The following is a 24,301-nucleotide window of genomic DNA, read 5'->3' on the forward strand; positions in this document are numbered from 1 at the left end:
AAGATAATTTTAAATAAAAATATGTGCCATTAAGAAAATAAAACCAGGTCAGGCGCGGTGGCTCAAGCCTGTAAACCCAGCACTTTGGGAGGCCGAGACAGGTGGATCACAAGGTCAAGAGATCGAGACCATCCTGGTCAACATGGTGAAACCCCATCTCTACTGAAAATACAAAAAATTAGCTGGGCATGGTGGCGTGTGCCTGTAATCCCAGCTACTCAGGAGGCTGAGGCAGGAGAATTGCCTGAACCCAGGAGGTGGAGGTTGCAGTGAGCCGAGATCACGCCATTGCACTCCAGCCTGGGTAACAAGAGCAATACTCTGTCTCAAAAAAAAAAAAAGAAAAGAAAACCTAGCAGTTACCCTAGCAGTCACCCTTGAGTCCTTTATTTTTCTCACCCCTTATATCCAAACCATCAGCAATTCCTGAAGACTCTTCCACAAAACAGACAAGCCAGCCCACTGCCCACTGTCTCCACAGCTACCACCCTAGCTCAGCTATCGTAATTGCTCACCTAGACTACTGGAACAGCCTCTTACAGTCTGTACCTCTTACTATATTCCTGTTGCACAATCTATGTCCCATCTGGCACTCAGTGATCTTCCCAAAGCGCAAATTAGATCATATCACTCCTCTCCTTAAAACCTATTTCAAATCAGGCTAAAATGCAAGCTCTGAATCAGGGCATTTAAAACCTTCCATGAAGATCTTGCCCTTCCAACCTGTCCGTTCACCTCTCTGACGTTCCTCTCCTTTGCTCACTGTATTCCAGCCACACTGGCTTTCTTTCAGTCCCAGAACTGGCCAAATGGTTCTCTCCCTCAAGTTGCTGTACCAGCTGTTTTTTGCCTAAGAGGCTTTTCCCCCAGAGCTCTGAATGGAGCTTTTTCCTTTTCATCCTTTCATCCAAGCTTACCGTCTTCTGGAGATGGCTTCCCTACCCAGTATAACCTAGTGTAACTTCCCCCGTCCTCAAATCAACACTCTAATGCATTAATTGCCCTATTTTATTTTTATGGCATTTATCACCATCTGAAATTACTATCTTTATTTGCTTACCTAGTTTCTGTCTATCCCCACTAGTAGGTGAGACGCATGAAAGAAGCTACCTTGTTTGTCATGCACAGTCGCTATTGGATTCCCAGTGTCTTTCACAGGGTAGGCCCTGAGTACATTTTTGTGAATAAATAAATGAGAACAGCTGAAAGGACTTCTGAAGACAAGGTATCAGAAAGACCTCCCTGGGGAAGTAATATTTGAATTAAGACCTGAATTTTAAAATGAATGGATGAATGAATTCTTTCCACAGTTTGGAAACTAATCACCGTATTTCTAAAAACCAGGCACTCTCCTATCAGGGCTAGATCTATGTCTTTGTGCTGAACCCTTGGGTTCGTGATCAGATACCATCCATCAATGCGCTATTCTCAGCCCTCCTCAGCAACTACCTGTTTTCTAGATGCAGGAAGTTATATTTCTGTGACTAACTGGAAAGATGGCTGTGATGATTATGTGTCAACTTGACTGGGCCACGGGGTGCTCATATATTTGGTCAAATTTTATTCTGGATGTTTCTATGAGGATATTTTGGAAGAAATTATCATTTAAATTTGTAGGCTGAGCAAAGCACATTGCCTTTCCTAATGTGAGTGGACCCTTTTCAACCAGTTGAAGGCCCAAACAGAACAAAAGGCTGACCCTCCCCAAGGAAAAGAAAATTCATCCTATCCTCCTGCTCTCAAACTGGGACATCAGCCTTGAATTTCAGAATGTTTGATATGGACCCCCAAAATCGCACCTTCCACTAAATACCTTCTCAGACATTTATAGCCATGGTTCCCTTTCTGGAAAGTGAAAGCCAATAAAATCAGTCAGTGTGGCAATTGAGGAAGAATGGTTCCTGCCTTTGAATTTGAAGAAAAACATCAGCTGTTCCTTGGTCTCTAGTTTGCTGACTTTTGGATTAGAATTATACCATCAGTTCTCCTGTCTCAGGCCTTCGAACTCAGATTGTAACTAAAGCATTGGCTCTCTTAGGTCTCCAGCTTGCTGACTCACCCTGAAGATCTTGGGACTTGACAGCCTCCATAATCATATGAACCAATTCTTTATGATAAATTTCTTCATAAACACACACACACACACACACACACACACACACACACACACACTACTGGAAGAATAAAACACAGCCTTTTCCTTTCATGTTACACTTTTACTGGGCTTTTAGTTCCACTACATTGTTTCTTAAAATGAAGACACAATGCAACTTTTCTGGGTGACTCAGTGTTATCCTTATGAATTTACACCACCATAGGATGTGGCAACCAAGCTTTGTGGCTACACTTTAGTTTTCTTGTCTCCTCTCGGTATGTCATAATACCCTCTATCATTTCTACATCTGCTAATCTGATGTGTCCACACAACCCAGAAATTTAAACATGTTAAAAATAATGTGCCAAAGGCCCAGAAGCTCTTGGTGAGAAGAGAAGAAATACAATAAACTACTTTGCTGTGTGGGGTTAGGACAACCAGTAGGCTGGCTCAGAGGCCTTCTCCTCTGATTTTAACCATAAACTGTTAATGAAACTTTAACCTCCAGATAAGTATGGCATTGCCATCATTGGTTTTGCCATAACTATGGGAATCCTAATAGCAAGGGCATGCATAATTTAGTTGAAAATGAAAATAATAAAAGTGTAGGTAGTGTACAATACACTACCAAATAATGTAGGCTACACATACTTTAGCCTATATTATTTATTTATTCACTCACAATAAACCTTTTCCATGAGTTAAGTTTCATCACTAAGTTATCAACAACTTAAAACCTTTCAAAACATGTAAATTCTGAGCCAAAGTATACAGGCCAGAAAAAGTAAAGCTTCTCATGTAAACCAAATGTTGACCCCCCCCAAAAAAAAAAATCAATGCCTAGTACTATAAACACGTGCTTTGTTTGTGTACCCAAAATATCAGCTTGTAATGGTCTTTCAGAAGGTCTGTTAAGTGACCAGTAACAGCACAGTGCAAGGTTGAGAGAAAGAATTTCACTGCAAACAAAAGCAAACAGCAAATGTCACATGAATTACCAGTGTTCACAGGAGAAATTCCATCTGTGTCTATAAAGGTTGATCTTTCTCTTCCTGTTCTCAGGATATGTTAAGAATATAATGATTCATAGATTACAGCCTGCCACAGTGCCCTGGCCTTGAATTTTAGAACGTTTTATATAGACCCTCCAAAATCACACCTTCTACTAAATACCTTCACATGACATTTAAGGCCATAGTTCCCTTTCTGGAAAGTGAGAGCCAACAAAATCAGTCAAACTGTATGGCAACAGAGGAAGAACGTTTAAGAACACTTCCATTCACATCTTGGCAAGAACATCAAATATTCTGCAGCTTAGATAACAGTCTTGTTAATTAAACAACTAGAATTACACAATCAGTTTAGGGATCACAATTAAGACTTCTTCAAATATGTGTCTAAATGGGTCTGGGAAGCATCAGTAATAATATGCATAAATAATAAGTACTGCCTATTCTTTTAGGGGCATGTAAGCATCTTAAGCTGAGCCACTGTCACCTTTCTTACTTGGAAACTTCCAAGAAGAAATATATTTGCATTTCAAGGTTTCCATTTGGGTCAAACATGAACAAATAAGAATAGAGGAGAGAGACAGAGAGGCCACCTGGAACGTGAGCTGGGAGCCTGATAAGAATTTCTCCAGCCATGCCATCTGGTATGTCCTGGCACTTGTCATCCAAATTGCTATTCTCCTGAACAAATTTAGTTTCCCCCAGACAGTTCAGTTTAAATGAGCTCATACTGTCTATCTGACACCTGTCAAAAGAAGAGTGAAAGGCTTCTCTAAGCTCTAAACTGAAGAAGGTAAGGAGGCAGAAAGAGAGAGAGGTGAGCAGGAGCAAGGAAGAGGGCAAGACGGGATGTGTGCAGAGCAGAAAGAGTTCTTTCTTGGAGCATCAGTGTATTTTTACGTTCATCTATAAATCTAACACGGGAAGGTGGGGAAGGAAGGAGAAGCACCACTTCCAATCATATTTACTAAGAGAAATATGATTGAACACGCAAAATATGCAAATAGTACAAAATACTGTCACTCTCACCTAGTGCTTTTTTTTTTTTGGTCTATTTGTTGTCTGTGGCGTTTTGTTTGTTTTTAGTTAAGAAGGAAGGAAATAGCAGTGGAGAAATGTGATCTGCTTTTGACAGTATGACCAATGCATTTTTTTCCATCCCAGCTGGAACAGGATTCGGTAACGGGCAAGGGCAAGTGGTGGAGTGATTTCATTAGCCAAGTCTTGATTTTAAGGTTTGCATATCTGCAGATCTGCTTTTTCCTCCCAAAGTCTTGGGAAGCTGCCAATATAGGCAAAAAAACAAAAAAGTGACGGCAATGGATTGAAGCTGCCATAGGGCAAATCTCTGGAAGGAGAAATAACATAAATAATCACCAGGAGGGTACTGCCTGTGCCTTTGCCTTTCGAGTTGGAAGATAACAGAGAACCGAATTTAGTAACTGCTATTTGCCACAGGAAGATACTAAACAAAGAGAACGAAGACGGGGACAAGAGAAAAGGATAGGAAACAAATGGGCCTCACAGGAATACAATAAAAGATGACTTTCAAAAATCCATCTTCCAAAATGAAAGGCCCAAGACTGTCGAGTGCCCTTCAGATCCATCTAATGTCATTAATGCTGGTGTTAATATATTTGTTTGCAGTTTTCCTCCTTTCATTTTCTTTATTCTATGGTTTGAAGGGATCCCCTCCAAAATTCAGGTGTTGACACTTATAATGGCCAATGTGATGCTATTAAGAGGTGGGGCCTTTAACAGGTGATTAGGCCATGAGTGCTCCTCCCCTCATAAATGGGATTAAGGCCCTTATAAAAGAGGTTTCACTCAAAGTGATGTGGTTCACTTGTCCCTTGGCTCATCTGCCACGTGAGGATACTGCGTTCCTCCTCTCTGGAGGATGTAGCGACAAGTGCCATCTTGGTAGCAGAGAACAGCCCTTACCAGACAACAGAAACTGCCAGTGCTTTGATCTTGGACCTCCCAGGATCCACACTGTGAGAAATAAATTTCTGTTCTTTATAAATTACCCAGTCTGAGGTATTCTGTTACAGCAGTGCAAATGAACCAAGATACTCCAATGTCTTCTCAATTGAAACACAGTTTAGTCTCTTTTGAAACCTTTACTAATATGACCTTACAAAGAGACTTATCTACATTTTTTTTCATTTCTAGTTATCTCAAGACTCTCTTAAATTGAAAAAGAGATTATCAAAAACCTCTTTTTCAAAATGTCCTGATCAAGTTACTCAGATGTAAAATGTGTCTACATCCCTGCATCCTAAAGCTCTTGTAAGGGTCCAGCTGAGGTGATATTTATGAAGCACCCAAAACATAAAAGCTATTGAATATATGCTAGCTCTTTTTTCTTCCCCTCTCTGAATTAAAAGGTTCCTAGAACTTACAGCAGGAAAAAGCCAGATCAGTAAAGGGCAATATATGTACGTGTATCCATAAATTTAAGTTTTCTAAAGGGAATAAATCCAATTAAAGATAAAAATCAGTGTAACACCCTAATGCCTTTTTGGAGTATTTACCAGCATCAGAATCCCTTTTCAAATGGATTGCAATGAGCAGTATTTTAAATACACCATGGTGTTATGGATACAGCTGGAACTAAGAAACTTAAGCAATGAAGATCTATTTCACAGCTTCTTTCCTTAGTAGGCAAACAGATGACATTTTGTCAGCCTTGCCTCCCTGGAGATTAAAAACCAAGCCCCAGAGGAAGGCCAAGCAGCTAACACTAACATACAGGCCCTTCCCCTGCTGAGGAAAGGAGAACTCAAAACCCATGGAAAACTTACCTTTTCATAAGGCAAGTTTCCATTTCCTGTGACAGCATGCAGGAAACAGTTCACTCTGCTAAAAGCCCTATCAAAATCAGCAAAAAAGAAAAGAAAAGAAAAGAAAAAAAACCACGATTAGGCAGCATTTGGGGAGTACATTGAATATTCTATCTCCTAACAATATCAATTGGGGTAGGGGGTACCTACAGAGACTAAATCAATGCATGCCTAATGAACTTATTTTAATCCTGGAAGGCTGGGTGTAGTCTGATGGAGACTTAAGACAAAAGAAGGATGGCACATAGAGCTAAAAAAAAACATGTGTCCTTGTTCTTCTACTTAGCTGAATGACCTTCAGCCCCAAGCTCCTCATTTATAAAATGAAGGAGTAGAGCAAGAGTTCATTGAGCTTGAACATTTAAAAAATCTGGGTTCTAAAACTGAAAGGAAGTCCATATAGAAAGAAAGTGCTTATAAAGAATTCCAAGTACCAAATCACCAAAACTGGAACAGGCCACTGAAACGTTTAGAAGTGATGGTGGGGAGGATGAGGATGAGGATGTTATCAGCTAACATCTACGGATGCTTCACTAGGAAGGCTGTACCAATCCATGCACTTCACAGGTATGAAATCTTTTCATCCACTCGGGCTTCCTTTCTATCATACTTCCCGACATATGAAGCAGCACTGGATTGACTACAGGCATTGAGGATCCAGCTAGGAGAAAGGTAACTTGGAGATATATTGGCTTGGGCGTACAAGGATGTGCTTAGATCATTCATAGCTGGTTCCATCCTGGCACAGGAATTGTCCCTGGACTACTGGTATCATAATACAAAGACCCAGAGATCCAGATGCCAGTCACCAGAAAATGCTTCCAGTTATCAGATATGCAGAACTGCAGCTGAGGCATCCAATCCTCATTAATTCCTACTTAAAATGGAATTTCTCTCCTACCAAGAACAAGTTCAGTAATTCAGAGTATGCTATTGTGAACACACCCTCTAATTTTATATTTTTTAAGAAAGTCATGCAAAATAGAATTTATCAAAATTCCTGTGTTTGTAGAGCTCAAAGAGCAAATGCGTCTATGTATGAAGTCTCAGTTTTATTTGTGTCAACATATTGGATTATGTGTTAAAATATATACCACATCTTAAGCTGACAAAGTATGGCATTCCAAGACAAAAGCCATACAAAACTACAATTTATTGACAGAAAGAGACATACTTTGAGTATTTGTGATGAGTAGCCTCATAGATCATTAAAGAAGTCCAATAATGAAAAAGTAAATTACCTTGGGGAAAGATTGAAATTTCTTGTTGGTTTGACACAAAATGCTGACAAATACAAAGATAGCAGAGATTCATCAAATGCCACGAAAAAAGAGGATCTAGACCACAAACTAAATGGAATGATGTTCATTGTCACTGTACCAGAAAACTTAAAATGTCCTGAAATCTTATAGCTCATACATGAACAAAACTTGATAACATTTTCCCAAAATCTTACAATTCTAAAAATGTATATGATACTAACAATAAAAAGCTATAAAGTTGAAATAAACTTTTCCAAACTATCAGTAATAAAAACTAAATTGCAATCAACCATACTAGAGAAAAGACTGAATTCCTTTTTTATTCTTGCTTTAGAAACTACAACACAAAAGCACTGTCATACAAAGAGCAATCAAAGAATGTGCAAATGAAAAATGCAGACAAAGTGCAGCAGCTTGACAGGTAGTTATTTAATCAAAACAAGAAATTTTTCTGAATTTTGTCATGTTTGTAGTATTTGGTGGCTCTCTTAAATTTATAAATTGTCATAATTTCTTCCCTATTTTAAATAAATGTTCATTTTGTATCTAAATCTATAAATTTAACTTTGTATTATTTTTCTTAAAGAGGCTCCCAAATTATATACAAAACTTGAGTCTTCTCCTGGCTTGAAATATAGAAGACACTTAATAAATATTTACTGAATAAAATTAAGTTGAAAAAGTTAAAAATTAAATTCTTGTCCTAGATGTCAAATATTTACTCTACGGAGCAGTAACCAGTGAGGCCTCAGACATTCACTGAGCTATTAAACTATTACTGTTGACACCCAGGCAGAGACGCTGGTTGCCCCTTCATAACCACTGATGACATGAAGAGGTTGGAGTGGGTGGATAATTTATAGTTCTCTGTATTATACAGATATGAGGTAAACTCATCCTAAAGATACATCCTTGTGGCCTCTGCAAACCCCTATTGAGATATTTATTTCTCTTGCAAAAAAAAAAAAAAAAAAAAAAAGCTCTTTCCATACTCCTCAACATAAGAACTGCATAATTAAAAAAAATAATAAGTCTGGAGAAACTCAGAAGCAATTGCTGAACCTGAGATTTGCTCGCTTAACAATTAACAGCAATTATGTATGGAATGAAAGATCGTCATTTGCATATTCTATATATTGGCAATGGTAAACTAAAAATAACTTCAGGATTATTACACCAAAGTTCATGCTGTTAGTGAAAAAGTTCAGAGGAAATGATATTGATTACACACTCCTAATTAGTTGACTTATCTGTGGTAGTCTGGATAACTTTGAGAGAATAAAAAGAGTATTCCTTCCAGTGCTGCAAATATTCAAGCTTATCATATAATGCTAGCTCTTACATTAATTACTTTGAAATTTTTGATGCTTTATCAAAAAGAATGATGACAGTAATGAATTTTATCACATTCATTTTTTTTAAACCCATGAAGGGATCATCAGAAACAGAAAGAAGGAAAAGGAGGCAGATGTTCTTTATTACAAAAGCACACAGCAAATAAATGTAACAGAAATAACTGAATTAGAAAAACATTTGCAACTTCCAATACAATGATGGATTTAGGCAGTGATCTTGTCAACAGACGATAAAATCTCATTGGATGAAATTTCGTTGAAGAACTTAAGATTCACAAAGTCTCAAAAGCATCTCACCATAATGACAATGTATTTCCTATACAAAGGTGGAACGCTACCTTTCTATAAAGAAATCCAGAGATAATGCCTAATACAAGATGTCAAATTTGGCCTCACCAATAAGGAAAAGTGACATTGCTTACTTATGTGATGCAATGAGGGACATGATATTATCCATATAGAACCCTTGCCAAATATATTTAACCTGAATCTAATAATGAGGAACAACTCCAAGCTGAGGGGCATTGTGTAAAACAGCTCGCCTATATTCTTCGAAAATGTAAAATACTAAAAAAAGACTAGGGAGCAATTCTAGATTTAAGGAGACTAAAGCTTCATGACAACTAAATGTAATGTATGTCCTCGGTTGGATTAGGGAATTCAGAAAGAAAAGATCAGCAACATTATTGAGGGAAATGATTGGGAAAATCTGAATATGGACGAATTTTAAATTATATAACATTTCTATAACAATGCTAAATGTCGTGGGCATGACAATGATATTACAATTATGTTAGAGGTGACCCCTGCTCTTATATATGCTTACATATTTATGGGTGAAATGTTTTCAGGGTTATAACAACTTTACTTTCAAATGATCCAGAAACAGAGAGAGAGAGAGAGCGAGAGAGAGAGAGCGAGAGAGCGAGCGAGAGCGAGAGCACAAATGTGGCAAAATATTAAGTAATGAATGTAGATGAAGGCATATAGAAGAAATGAACTAAAAATAGATAAATTAGACTTCAAAATTTAAAATGTCTACTCATCAAAAATCACCATTAAGCAAAGATTCTATTACACAAAACAATGGGCAAGACATCAACTGGGAGAAAATACTTACAAAAAATATATCTGACTACAGACCTGTATTTAAATTATATCAATAACTCCTACCATTCAATAATTTAAAAAATACATATAAATAGGCAAAAGTCTGGAGTAGACTTCACAAAGAGAGATTAAAAAATCAGGGAGATATAAATCAAAACTTCGGTGAGATACCAATACACACCTCAGAAAAATTAAAAAGATTAACAACACCAAATTTTGGCAAGAATGTGGAGCAGCCTGAAGTGTCACACATGACTGCTAAAAGTATAAAATGGTACAACTTCTTTTTAAAAAAGTTAGAAGGCTAGGCACAGTGGCTGACGCCTGTAATCCCAGTACTTTGGGAGGCTGAGGTGAGCGGATCACCTGAGGTCGGGAGTTTGAGACCAGCCTGAGCAACACAGAGAAACCCCATCTCTACTAAAAATACAAAATTATCTGGGCATAGTGGCGCATGTCTGTAATCCCAGCTACTTGGGAGGCTAAGGCAGGAGAATCACTTGAACCCAGGAGATGGAGGTTGCAGTGAGCCGAGATTGTGCCATTGCACTCCTGCCTGGGCAACAAGAGCAAAACTCCATCTCAAAAAAAAAAAAAAAAAAGTTAGGCAATTTCTTATAAAGAGTATATGAGTCATATCTACAGCCATACCACACTGAGATCTTGTCTGATCTCAAAAGAGTATGACTTTTAGCCTTACTATAGATTTATATTTTTCCACAAAAATCTCTAATAAAACATTTTTTTAAAAAATAGCCAGGCATTGTGGCTGGTGTCTGTGGTCCCAGGAGGTGAAGGATGCAGTGAGCCATGATCGTGCCACTGTACTCCAGCGTGGGCAACAGAGCAAGACCTTGTCTCAAAACAAAACAAAAAAACGTTAAGAAAAAATCTGTGATGCTTTAGAATGTGGCTTCAGAAAAATAGCTATGATACAATATGTATCTGTTTAATTGGTTCTCTATTATCTTAGATAATTTTTAAAATAGTTATTTATTCAGTAAATATCTCTTAAGTACCTGCCATGTGCCAGCAATCTCCTAGGTACTGAGAATACAATGGGGTACATGAAGGACACAGTTCCAGTCCTCATGCAATTTATATTTTCATGCAGAAGTGCATGCTGAAAACTAGACAGGTAGGTAGGTAGACAGACAGAAATTACCAAATATTATTAGGGTTCTTAGCTTATAGAGTAGATTCTGTGTGAGAGAGTTTAAGGGAGAGTGCTACTGTACTTAGTATAGTCAGGAAAGGCTTTTCACAAAAAGGGCCTTTCTGTTGAAATGTAGATTGAAAGGGAGTCAGACATACACAAAGCTAGGGAAAGAGCATTCCAGACAAAGGGGACAGTCAGTGCAAAGGTCCCAAGGTGGAAAATATCTTGGATATTGTTTAAAATATAACACTTGCTGCATCTTGGGTAAGCTGGCCACCGGTTACCAATTTGGGCCACCACAACTTTGGTACTGAGTGCAAGAACAACATCACACATTTAACATGAGGCCAGAGAGAATGGAAAAGACAAGGGGCATAGTTTTTAGTCAACGACTGAGGGAGACTAAGGGGAATGTGCTCCTGAAATCAGGATGTAAACGGAACCCAAGTCTCTGGAGTCTTTGAACACTGAGGAGAGCTCTACCTAGAGCTTGTGCCTTTTAAGGTAAGTCAGCTCATGTCAACCTACCTAGCTTAGTCCCATCATTATCTAATGATGACAATGATAATAATGACCATGATCAAGATAAGATGTCAGTTATGTTTTATCACTTCCCATGTTTCAGCCTGTGTCAAGGGCTTGATTTCATTTAATTCTCTCAACAACTCTATGAGGTAAACATTGTTCTCCACATGTTACAGATGAGAAAACAGGCTCACAGTAGTTGTTTAATGTAGGTAAGGTCATTCTGCCTGAATGGCAGAGCCAGCATTAGAATCCAGCCTGTCTGATTTTGAATCCCACTCTATGTATTGTTACCTTTGACAGACTCCAACAAATGCCTTTTGGCTGGTACTTTCTCCATGTACCTAAAGAGGCCAAAAGGTCATTTGGATGGATGCAAGAAGATGTAAGAGTCATCTTGAACTGAGGATAGAGGGAGGGAGGAACAGGGAGGGAGAAAAAAAAGCATAAGGAATAGTAAAAGACTGGCTGGAAAAAGTTTCTCAGGATTCCTTTGGTTCATATGCTACATTACACCTTTTTCAAAGGGAACTGCATAAGCAAGCAACATTGCCGTAATCCTGAAGCCTGAATTCAAAATGCATTCATTTCTTTTTGCCACTAGAGATTCTGAAAAACATGCCACAATGAGCTGTGCTTTTGATAAATAAAAAAGCTGGAAAACAGAAGGTTAACATTTATATATATTTTATAATTATGAATGCAAAATAGCAGCCAAGAACAAATTTTTGTATCAAGGTTATAAGCTGATGAAAAATGACACTAGAAATGCAAACAGACCATTAATTATAGGAACTCCACAAAGCACCATAGTAATATGCAGTCTGCAATACTTTACTGAAATTTACATAACTGTATATAGTCTCCTCTCAGATTCCAGAGATTCCATTTTTGATAAGTAGCAATTCAAAAGGTTAGTCACCTCATCTACATTTTTATTCAATGTCTATGAATGTGAAATGGTGACACCTTGAATTTACATGTTAGAGAAAGGGATCAGCTGCTTCTAGTTCTTTCTTTCTTTACTCCAGCACTACTGTGTGCCAGGCATAGAACATAGCCCTGGGGATACCCAGATGGGTCTGATATACAGTCTGTCTCCAAGAGAACTGCCAATCCAGAAAGGGAGACAGACTAGTAAATACATAACCTTAGCACAGTTTGGACAAACTGAACAGATAGGGATGTAAATGGCATAGGGCTTGTCTCCCAATCAGACGGCTTCAATTATTGAAGCTTCAATTATTGGCTTCAACTATTGGCTGTCCACCAATTACAACAGTGACATTAACTAAACTAAGCTCTTCTTACTTCTTTCCTTCTCTTCTTTCCTTCCTTCTTTTTCTTCCCACCCCCCCCCCATCCCTCCCTGATTACCTGCTTCCCTCCCTTTCTTCTTTTCATTCGGTAACTATATCCAGTCAGTAGTTAACAAGACCGTATGATAATAGCAACTTTACATGTACTTCAAACTTACTATGTGTCAGGCATTAATAACATTATTGCCTTTAAACCCCACAAAACTCCAGGAAGAAGATATGACCATTTTCCCCATTTTATAGATGAAACTGAGGCACCAATGTCGCCCATCTGGCAAGTGGGCTGAACAAAGACGCAGGCGTGGAGACTCCAGAATGCAGGCTCCAAAATTCATTGCCTGGCTCTATCCATTTACGAGGAAGTATGCCTGTCACGTTACCTGAGGCAATAATAAGAATTCAGTGATTAAAGAACATTTTGGAATTTCTAACAAAGGCTTTCCAAACAAAGAATCTGCCTTTCAAAAATCAGAAAGGGGGAAAAGAAAAGCATGATGAGAAGAAAAAATGTAGTGTTCATTGTGGGTCTTCTCTGGTTTCCCCCTTGACAGCACAGTGGCCCTCCACCTGCATAAATGATGAGAATTGGCATTCTGCTTGATTAGTGTGCATCTATTACGAGCCTCAGAGTGACTTAAGCAAAAACCCTATAAGGGAGGAAAAGAGCCTACTAATCGAGGTGGGTCACTTGTACTGTTTTTGAGTCCCAATGGTATTTTCCTTATTTTTCACCAGCAGGCACATATGCCCCCCAAATTGCAATGATATTTCAAAACAATTTAAATCAAGCTTGATAGCTAATTATTCTAAGGTCATGCTGAAGAACCAAACCACCAGGACATCAAAAATCTAAGACTATCTCAAGGTGAAGAATCCAACATTATTTTTTTCTCATTAAAAAACAAAGGGGGTTGAGAAAGCAAGCTTTTTTTATTCCCCGGGAATAACTGGCTTTCAAAAATCATCCAAAACAGACCTCTTAAGACATTTCACCTCTGCTCTGAGTGTTTTAAGCTGGCCCTCTGATTACAAAATGTTCATGTGAAATCTCATCAAGATGCTTTCTTAAAATGAAGAATGTTTTATAAATTGTAATGGCTTTAATCAGCACCCTCTTTGAAGCTATTTAACTCTATGATGTAGCCCAACCATTGCTTCAATTATGTCATTTATCAACTCTGTATTAATTAAGTATCATTATAGAGATTGATTTATATACTTTTCACGTCTCTCTCACCAGATGGTAGAGCACTCTCCCTCTCTGACACTCCATAAACATCACCTGGATTCACTCAGCTCTCTCCCCAGTTGAATGTTTAATCAGCTCTTAGTCATCTTCAAACTGAATTGCTCCTCTTCCTCCTCCTCACTATACTCTGTCAATACAGTACACAAAGGCCAAGTGACATAAAATGTCAGCCAGCAGTATTTCCAAAGCCAAGCTTTATCAACAACTTATTCCCACCTCAGTGAGTTCATACCCAGTGTGGTGATGCAATTTTCACACTAAAGTGAAGGGAGAGTCTTTTGCTTCCTTAGCTGATTAAAAGTTGCAGTCTGGGGCGGGGAAGAAAAATAAATAAAAGTTGCAGTCTGTGCTCAACTATCTGGGGCAATGGAGAAAATAACTTGGAAAAAAATGTATATGTGGCAATGGGAATACAACAGACAATTTGGCCTCAGTAGAGTTACCTTTTGAATCATATTTTACTTGGGCTAATATAAAATTTACTTTGCATTCCTGAGCTAGATTACTGAGAAAGCAGGAGGCAGAAGTTCCAAGGTATACTGCATTGCAAGAAAGCCAGCCTAGAATTTTAAACTGCTGTGGGTGAGCTAAAAAGTGGACAACAGAGAAATGGAAATGCTGAATTGTTTTTCTTGCAAAATATAAAGACCAGATTAATAGTACTATATTACAGTTACCTCAGACTCAAAATGTCTAGAAATCAAACTGGCCAGTTTCCCTCCAAGCCAGCTCCCCTACATGACCCCTGCATTTCTTATTCTCCTGTCCCTAAGCTGGGATCCTTAGAGCAGGGATCGTCAGCTCAAATATCTACAGGACTCGAGCAGGCAACATAAATGAATAAAGTATAAAAAGAAGGTCGGGAAACTTGGCAGATAAGAAGGGACACATCCCACTAACAAAAAGGACTTGGTGGCTAATCTCCTCAGCTGAAGTTTGCCCAGCAGAACATACAAGATATATCACCAAATCTGGTTTTTCTCTAAAACCCATAAATCTTTATTGTTATGTGAAACTTACGATTTTTAAATTTGGGGCTGAACTAAACACAGATGCATCCCATAGATTTGTATCCTTGCCTAACAACTTGGACCCCTACTTGTTCCCCCTTTGAATCCAATCAATCCCCAAGTTCTAATGTTTTCATACCATGCCCCCTGCTGATTTCTTTCCATTCCAATTGCCACCATCTATGACCTCATTACCTCACATCTGCATTATTAGAGGAGTATCCTGTCCTTCCCTCTCCAATGCATGCTATGCACAACAGACAAATTGATCGAAAACAGTAGTTCTTAAACTTTAATGTGTATCAGAATCACCTGGAAGGCTGTCAAACCAGGTTACTGGATCCCACCCCTAGCTTTTCTGTTCTAATGGGTATTAGGTGGGACCTAATAAACTGCACATCAGTAAGCTCCTAGGTAAGTTGATGATGTTACTCCAGGGACCCCACTTTGAGAACCACTGCTCTAAAATTCACTCCATATCTCTAACACATTCCATGGTTCTCCATTTCCTCCACATTAAACTTAAAACTCCCCAATCCAGTACTCTGAATTCTTCAAGCCCGGTCTCTTCCTTTCAAACCAAAATTGCATTTCTCTGATCCCCTAGGAGGCCTGGCTCCAGCTAAACTGATCTACTTGTGTTTTACCCAAATATATCATACACTCTCACCTTGCTTTTTATTTTTGATAGTTACAGAAAGTCTTCCCACCTCCCTTCTCTTGGTCAATTCTGCCTTTTTATTGAATACACCCCAAATCGACATTGTCACTGCAACCAGCCCCAATCAGAATCCTGTTATCTTCTCTAGAGTCCTATAGCATTAGCTCTCCAGTTGCTTGGTGTAATCTAACAGCATGGAAATTAGAGCCAGAGACTCTGAATTTGAATCCTAGTTCTTTCAATAGATACGTAGCATGATAAGTGGTTAATCATTCTGAATCTGTCTCTCCTTTAGTAAAAGAGATACCAAAACAATATCTACTTCTATTGGGTTACATAAAGAATTAATTGAGACAAACTCTTTAACCCTTTAGAATAATATAAAGTAGATGCTTAATAAGTAGTAATTTCCTTCCTTTATCCCTTTCCCCCAATGATTCACTTGGCACTAACTATAAAACAAATAACACTAATCACTTATATGTTTTACCCCCTTCTCTTTTGGCTACATAAAATACTTCTTGAGGACAAAAAAATATGGAATTCACCTTAGTAATACTAGTACTTGGAAATTTCTGAGCAACTGGTAAGCTCTTAAGAAATATATACTAAACAACAGACAAGTTTGAGAAATAATGTAATACAAATAGTTCTGTAGAGAAGCTTTCCTTTGTGGGACTTAAATCTCTAATTAATTGCACTTATTCTTAAAATATTTTCCCATGACAAAGGCAAAGAAAGGTATTTTACCTTCAGAAAAACTTTTAAGCTCTAATGGGGAGGTCTCAGTTGAAAATGGTGAAGGAAAGAAGTATCATTAGAAAAGCATTAATAAAGGAAAGATCTTCTCCTTGAAGTTAAGCCCAAGAACACCAATAACGGCAATACAGAGAATAACAATAACGAACCTGGAGAGGATACCGGCAACAAGCAATGGACATTTTTTTAGGACATCTGTCACATAACCATGTGACTGCTGCAGATCCAGAACAGCTGATCATATTGATGACTGCACCAAAAAGTGTCCAATCAAACTGGTCAAATCAAATTCCCCTCCAGGGGATTCTCAAACTGAACCCAAACAGCAACAAACTACAATATATATTATGTTGTCTAGTGTTGCTGACATCTATAATATTTTTAGATGAAATCCAGTATCACCCAATCCCATAGAGCTAAGGGTGAAATACATTTCAGAGAGAAGGGAGTTATTTTCCTTAATCAGCAACTCAAAACATCTTTGTTCATAAGTGTTGTGGCAGAAAAATGTATAATATGGCATATTGGGCATCTGAATATTTACCTCCAAATACAGAGCAAAGTGCCCGAAAACTTCAGGTTGTTTTAAACTTACTGTACAGAGGTTACAAAGTTTGGTCAAAGAGCACTAGGAACTGGGTCAGGTGGTTTGTTTTGAGACCCCTGCCATGTTTTACTCTATATCCTCAGACAAATTCATTCCTTTGGTAGGCATTTCCTAAGTTATATCTATGCATCAAACATTATACTAAATGATAGGAACCCAGATGTTAAAAAATATACACAGAATCAATGTCTTTCTGGAACTTACAGTCTAGTGTGGAGACAGGCAATTGGGGCAGACTGGGCAGTATTTCACCAAATTCATTTTCCTTTCACCCGGATGTAAAGATAGGCCAAATTTCCTGGCCTCTATGGAATGCCATTCTGCCCAGGAGAATATGAGCAGAAGTGAGGTGTGCCATATCCAGGCCTAGATATGGATAACCATGGAAAACCCCCCTCTAGGTTATCGACTTTCTCTCTCTATCCCCTTAATTGCCAGATGAATGCAGAAGACTCTGCAGAGAACTCAAATCTCAAAAATGATAGAGCCACAGATGGTAAGGAGCAGAAGGCCACATTCTGACCACCCCCTTGGAACTATTATGTGAATTACATGCAAGAGACTCCTATTGTGTGAAGTAACTGAGATTTGAAGCTGTTTGTTACAACAGTTAGTCTACTCTACCAAACCACGATCCAAAACTATTAATACTTCCAAGACATTATGATACAGAGCATACACAGGACAATGTGGGAATACAACAAAGAGGCAGCTCACCTGGGCTGCAAGTGGATATCAGGGAGGGCTTCACAGAGGAAGAAACAATTGCAATGACTCTTAAAACACAGTGCGTGGCAGTGAGAAGGGAAATGGAGGGTAGCAGAGGAGAAAGCATATGCAAAGTCACAAAACTCTAAGGAAACGTGGTATGTGGGAAAAGTGTTAGTGATTCCTGACTGCTAGAATGTGGAGTCATGCTGGGAAAAAGAGCTGCTCAATGTGTAATCATTGAAACGACTGATAAAGAGCAGAACCTAAGAGATTCAGTAACTATTAGAAATGATGGACACAGGAAGAGAAAAAAGGAATAAAGGACCATGTGACTTAGAAGGTAAAGGATAAGGTTAATTGTGAAGAAAATGAAACTGAAATAGCTATGGAACATCCAAAAGAAGAATCCACTGGCAGGTGGATTCTAGAACTCGCAGCAGTGGTATGGATGGAAGAGGGGGATTTGGAAATTGCCACAATGTAGATTGTGGTTGAAGTCACATCTTCACAAGCATGAGCCATATTTATAGAAGCATGATGAGGATATTCAGGTAAAATAGTGACAGTGAAAAGCCAGAGATATAGGGAAGAAATAGAGAAGAGGATGAAAGGGTATAAGAGTGAGAGTGACAGCAAGCAAGAAAGAGAGAGAAAACACGAGAAAGAAATCATGGAAATCAAAGAGAAGAAATACTGAAAATGCAGTCGATGGAGGTGAGAACTTCGGAGAAGAGAAGTAAGATGATGGCCTGAAAAATGTCCATTAAATTTGACAAATAGGCAGCTATTTGTGACCTTAACAAGTCCTGTTTCAGTACTAGCAAAAGCCAGGCTATAATGGTTTGGAGAGTGAATGAAAATGAGTAATTAGAGATAGAAATAGAGACCACTCATCAAGAAAACTTAGTTCTAAAAACAGTAAGCGAGAAGTAGACATACATTTTTATTTTAGTTTTTATTTCTCAAGAGGCAAGACTTATACATGTTAATATGTCTAATTGTCTGAACTTTTATTTCCTTATCAATAAAATAGGACTGATAATGACCCTTCTGCATGGGCCACTGAATTCTTATCAGAACAAATAAAGTAACATGAAAGATTCTAAAGTACTATGTAAAGTCCAATGTTATTATGTTGAAAGAATAAAATTATACCAGTTGAGAGCCCAATGAAATGTGGTTGGCTATAAAACCAATGAAGCATTATAATCAGTCTAGATATAGGGATATGAGGAAAAAGGTCCTTTGAATACACACTACAAGATGCTGACCTCAAACCTTAGAAGCTAGCAACAGATTCTGAAGTCCCTTGCTGGACAATTCTTCTGGTACTCCTAACTTGTAGCTTGGGTTTCCAGATGTCTTCATTATGCCAGCAAAAAAAAAAAATAATAATAATAATGCCAATGAATCCCGGCAAATCACTGTGCATTAAGTCATTTGGGAATTTATTAGCCTTATGAGCAGTACTTCTTAAATAAAGGTTTCTGGCAATCACCCAGTTTCACAAAGCAACAGACCAGCTCCATAATTTAAGTCTCATGATGAGTGAAATCATGGTGAATGCCCACAGCTTGCTGAGTATGTTATTCCAAGGGGTGATGGAGATATTATGGGAAGTAATCTAGCCATTTTAGGACTTCCCTCCTGGGAAGCTTAACCATCCAAAAGAATATGGTCCAATCATTATTTCACTAGTCATAAACATCGAAAGACCCCACAAAGGACATTATTTTTAGCACTATGACATCAATGTAACTAGTCATAAAACTTCTAACAAGTAGTTTTAACATGCCGCATCCTCCTCCCCTGGGAAGATATCTTATCCTTGTAAGAGGAAAATGTCTCTTTCCTTTTCTCTGTGCTTTTGTACAACTCTCCTCTGACTGGGTTTCCTAGATGCTGACATATGCTCTCCAGTAATTTTTATTTTCAGGGGTGTAGGATGCTAATTAAGGTCAAGCAGCTGTGTCTCCAGTTCCAAACAGCAATTGTACAGAATAAACATCCCTTTGCAATAGATACTAAAAATCCAGTCTTACAATAGATACTAAAAATCCAGACCCAAATAAACCCTATCTGCTATTATTTTTGCATTTAAAAAAATCTTAGACCAGGCTATAACACTAAAGTTATGCTTCTTTTACCCATGTTTCTCAAATATTTTATCCTTAACATGGGACACGACCATAATAGCTGTTAAACTAGGCTGAACATGTACCTGTCAGTTTTTAGACTTTTCATCCACTATAATACTGAACTTCATCCTAGGACTGAGGGGCAATAAAGTTCTTTGGCATTACCTCAATCAAGACTACAAAGAAAAAGACAAGTCTTATGTTACTCTCAGACAGTATTACCAAACATTTATATGGACCTTTGTAGATAATCATTTACAGATAATTAAGTATCTTTTTCAGGTTGACCTCATTTAATCTGAAAATTATTTTGTATACTTATTATTTTTATTATTCATTCCTGGTTAATAGAAGAAAATTATGAGGCCTAGAGAAGTTTAAGAGACATTCCTAAGGCCACACAGCTGTTCAGAAGCAGAGACAAGGTCCTCTATTTCCTTGGTTCGTCACTACCATAGATGGCCCCCATCATGTCACCCACTCTCTTCTTTCTCCACTTCTCTAGCAACGTGGAACACAGCCTGGCTGCCTCTGAAGTCATTAGGAGGCTTTGATGAAATGCAGACATGAACTCGGTTCTTGCTCCAATTAAAATACATAATATATTGGTTATATAAGGAATGTAACGGGATCAGTGTGGATGTGGAAATCTTTAAAGCTTTTTATGCACAAATGATGCTTGGAATCCAGAAAAGCCAAAGACGATATTACAAACAAATGACCAAATGTGGAGTGGGGGGAAACTCAATGAACAATCAGTATTTTCATTTGAATGTTTTTTGTTTTTTTTATATGGGCTTTTCTTTCATGGAAAACCCTTGCTTTTGAAAGGATTTCAAATGAACATTATGACAAACCTGTAAATGGAGAAGGAGGCCACGGATCGAATGAGAGATGCCAAAGCCCCCACCTTGGCAGCTTCCACCGCTCCCTGTGTTCGGTATTGCACCGTCTTGGAGTAGTTGATATAAGGTTGGTTATAAACAACGATCTTCCCTCTTGCTTCTGAGGCCCTTCTCTGCAGTTCATCGAAAGAGGTCACCACCAGAACTTCTGCTGTAATGCCTAGAAATAAAAGTCATGCAAGATTAATTTAGTTTCCCAACAGCCAGGTTGAATTGGCACATGAAAGGTCACACACGTGCTCTTTCTGCTACATCTGGCAAACTGGTTTGAGAAGATCAAAGTTTTAGAGCCATTTACCATGAGAGAAAGACTGTGGGCTTAGCCAACTTCCCAAGAGAGTGAAAAGGCATTCAAAATAATGTAACATACAAACTATAGTGTTTTTCAACTCACTTGACCAGCCAGTATTAAATCACAAATTGTTTGAAAAGATAGCTTGTTTTTAAATTCTTTCCCACCCTAAGAAGTCACAAATTTCACAGAATGATATTAATTATTTATTTTTAAAAACGCATTTCAGTAAGCTCTCCTTAGGATTAATGAAACAAATACTGAACTTTTTATAAAACTATTTTGATATGTTGCTAAACAACCTACAATAACATCACACAAAAGATGCCAGTTTGTGAAGAATACTCTTAGAAGCCAATCCTTTTCATAAACCCAATTTTTAACAAATGGTTAATATAGCCTCTCTCAAGAACCACAAAAAAGTAAGCATTCCTTCCTCCTTTGTATGAAAACATTCTTAAAGAGTGGAAACTTCCCATGTTTCTCAGTTTACAGTACTTGTTCATCACCAAACACATCATTATTCTTCAAATAAAAATGCTGAAGATGTTGTGTAATCGTGCTATAATCCTGTTGTGTTGGTTAGAAGAGATGTGCCTTCTTTTCTCATACCATAAGACTCACCCAAATCTTCCTGATTAGGGAACAAGGTTTCACATCTTCCAAGCAATCATTTAAAATTTGCCAAACCATTAAAGATCCAAATTGATGGAGTAGTTAGAGTAACAAGGAAAAAAATATTTGGCAACAAAGGCCAGATGCAGTGGCTAAATATATCTAAAAGAAAATAAGTGGTAGGCGCCTAATGTTTTGTGGCTTTAGCCATGCAGTCATAAAGCATGTCAGTAAAAAAACGAAGTATCAACATATATTTGCATATTTCCTTAATATGAAAAACTAGAGAACTAGGTTTTTATGAAAGCTTAAAAATGTTAACTGTTACTTGCAAAATCCTTTTAAAATGCACTACAGGTATCTGAGAATTTTTGCTTTCACTATAAGCCTCATCATAATGGGCCATTTGGGCAGGCTACTCCCCTAGTATCACCATCCAGACTGAATTTGTATTTTCACTTTAAAGTGATTGGCTACAGATCCATTGGTATGTCTTCACCAACACTAAGAGCTCAATTTATAATCTATAAGAAGCAATGTATAATTATGGAAAGTAAGAAAACCGCTAGCTTTTTAAATATAATATGCATGCATAAAAATACAAATAAGAGTTTGGCTAGACAGCTTTTGAGATACATGCATTTCTGAAACCTGGAGTTACCTTGAAATTTGACTGGTGTTATTGTTGGCATAGTATGGGAACTTGGCTGATGGTTTTCAGCTGCTCCTAATGAATAACAGGTTCAATGGTCCACTCAAGGGATGTCGCAACAATGGGGTAATTTTGGCATCTGGATTGGAGCCACTGGAAATGAACCAAATTTCTATAAATTTTCATAGGCCACTGCGAAATTAAAGTCATACGAGAGTGGTACTTCACTATGGTCTATGCTCCATTCAAGCTTTTTTTTTTTTTTTTTTAACAAACAAAACAGTGGAGTCCCAAAGTGCCAAAACCTAAACACCACAGTTGTCAATGCAAATCACTAGTAGCAGCTACAAGTCAAAATCTATCACTGTGAACTTGGAAGATGAGTTTAAATTAATATGTTTTCCTGAAAATTTACAGTCATCTCTGATTCCTCTGTCTCCTTTATCCCCCATATCTAATCAATTCCCCAAAACTGATCATTTCACTTCTTAGAAATCAGTATCGATTGAAATCAGGAACTCTGTTCAACCCCCTTAGGCTCTCACAGCAAGCCCTCATTAGCCCTCTTTTGAACTATTACAGGTTTCTACTCCCTGGCCCTCCCATACCACCAGTGTCCCAGCCTCGAGCATGGCTCCTTTTCACCTTCGCAGAGTTGCCAGAATGAACAAGTCAACCTACTGTACAGTCAGATCTGCCCAAGGCACCATCCCCAACTCCTCTTCCCCTCTTCTACCTCTGTCAAAAACCCATCAGTTCAATATCCAAAGCACCTGCCACCATGCCCAGCTATTTTTTTGTATTTTTAGTAGAGACAGGGTTTCACCATGTTGGCTAGGCTGGTCTTGAACTCCTGACTTCAGGTGATCCAACTGCGTTGGCCTCCCAAAGTGCTGGGATTATAGGTGTGAGCCACCATGCCCAGCCTATTCTCTTCTATTTTAGACTTCATTAATATGAAACCTGAAAGTTCCTCCTCTCATGCCATGCCATTTCACTCTTCAGTGTCTGCATTAATGCTGTTGACCCCCTTTTTCCACCTTCATCACGTGACCAGTACCTATTTATCCCTCAAGATTCCATTCAAGAATCACTTCTTTAGGGAGCATTCCCTGGCCTCTTGTCTCCTGTAACATCGGGAAAGCCTGGATCAAGTACCATCCTCTTCTGGATTTTCAGAGTGCCCAGGACTAACCCTGGAAACACAATTTGGCATACATGTAGCCAGTTCGTCACTAAGCACCCCTTGAATGGCGCTGCTCCAAATAAGTGACTACTGACTGGGTCTAAAGCATTTCCATGAATGTTCAATTTTACGTTTAAAGTTTGATAGTCCTTCTCCCACAGGAACTCAGCAGTCTGATTCCCTTATACCCACAGTACAGCTACAGAACAATAACCAAGCAAAAGAGGCCTTGGGGCACTCAGAATAGAAATAGAAATTCCAAGTACAAAAACTTGAATATAAGAAAGCTCTTCTGATCTCTTAGAGCCTGGTTACTCTTACTTTACACAAAATTCTACATCTGGCATTTAAACCTTTTAACTATGAGAAACGACAAATCAAAAGGAGGAATTAAAGTCTGAAAAATGACAACAGTACCACAAAAAAAATATTGGAGTCAGAAACGTATAAAATAACTAACACTAAGAGAACTTTCTACAGTGACAGAAATGTTTGCTATCAGTGCTCACACAGTAGCCATTAGCCACATGTGGTTATTGAGCACTTGAAATGTGACTGGAGTGACTAAGAATCTGAATGTTTAATGTCATTTAATTTCAGTTAATTTATATGTACACTTATATGGCCACATGTGGGTAGAACTCACATGACCGCAGGCTCAGGCCATTGCATAGGACAAATAGATGATAGCATTTCTTCTGGCCCTGAGGGACTTGTTTCGTGAAAGTTCAATAACAGATGTGAGTCATGGTAATGACTTCCTCCAGCAGTCATAGACAAGGTGGGCCACTGTATTCAGTAGCCATTGTTTGGGAAGGCAGGGTGTGCACAAAAA

At 38.3% G+C, this 24,301-nt stretch overlaps 1 protein-coding gene across 2 annotated transcripts in view; it reads right to left on the bottom strand.

The window, feature by feature from the left end:
- Positions 1-24,301, bottom strand: part of CPQ (carboxypeptidase Q) — a 471,880-nt gene that overhangs the window by 292,608 nt on the left and 154,971 nt on the right. For both annotated transcript variants that reach the window (XM_010349382.3, XM_074386832.1), the window contains exon 3: positions 20,674-20,881. In XM_010349382.3, coding sequence (XP_010347684.1) covers positions 20,674-20,881 — 208 coding nt within the window. The remainder of the gene's footprint in view (positions 1-20,673; positions 20,882-24,301) is intronic.

This window comes from Saimiri boliviensis, chromosome 15 (genome assembly GCF_048565385.1).
Source record: "Saimiri boliviensis isolate mSaiBol1 chromosome 15, mSaiBol1.pri, whole genome shotgun sequence".
NCBI classification, from domain to species: Eukaryota; Metazoa; Chordata; class Mammalia; order Primates; family Cebidae; genus Saimiri; species Saimiri boliviensis.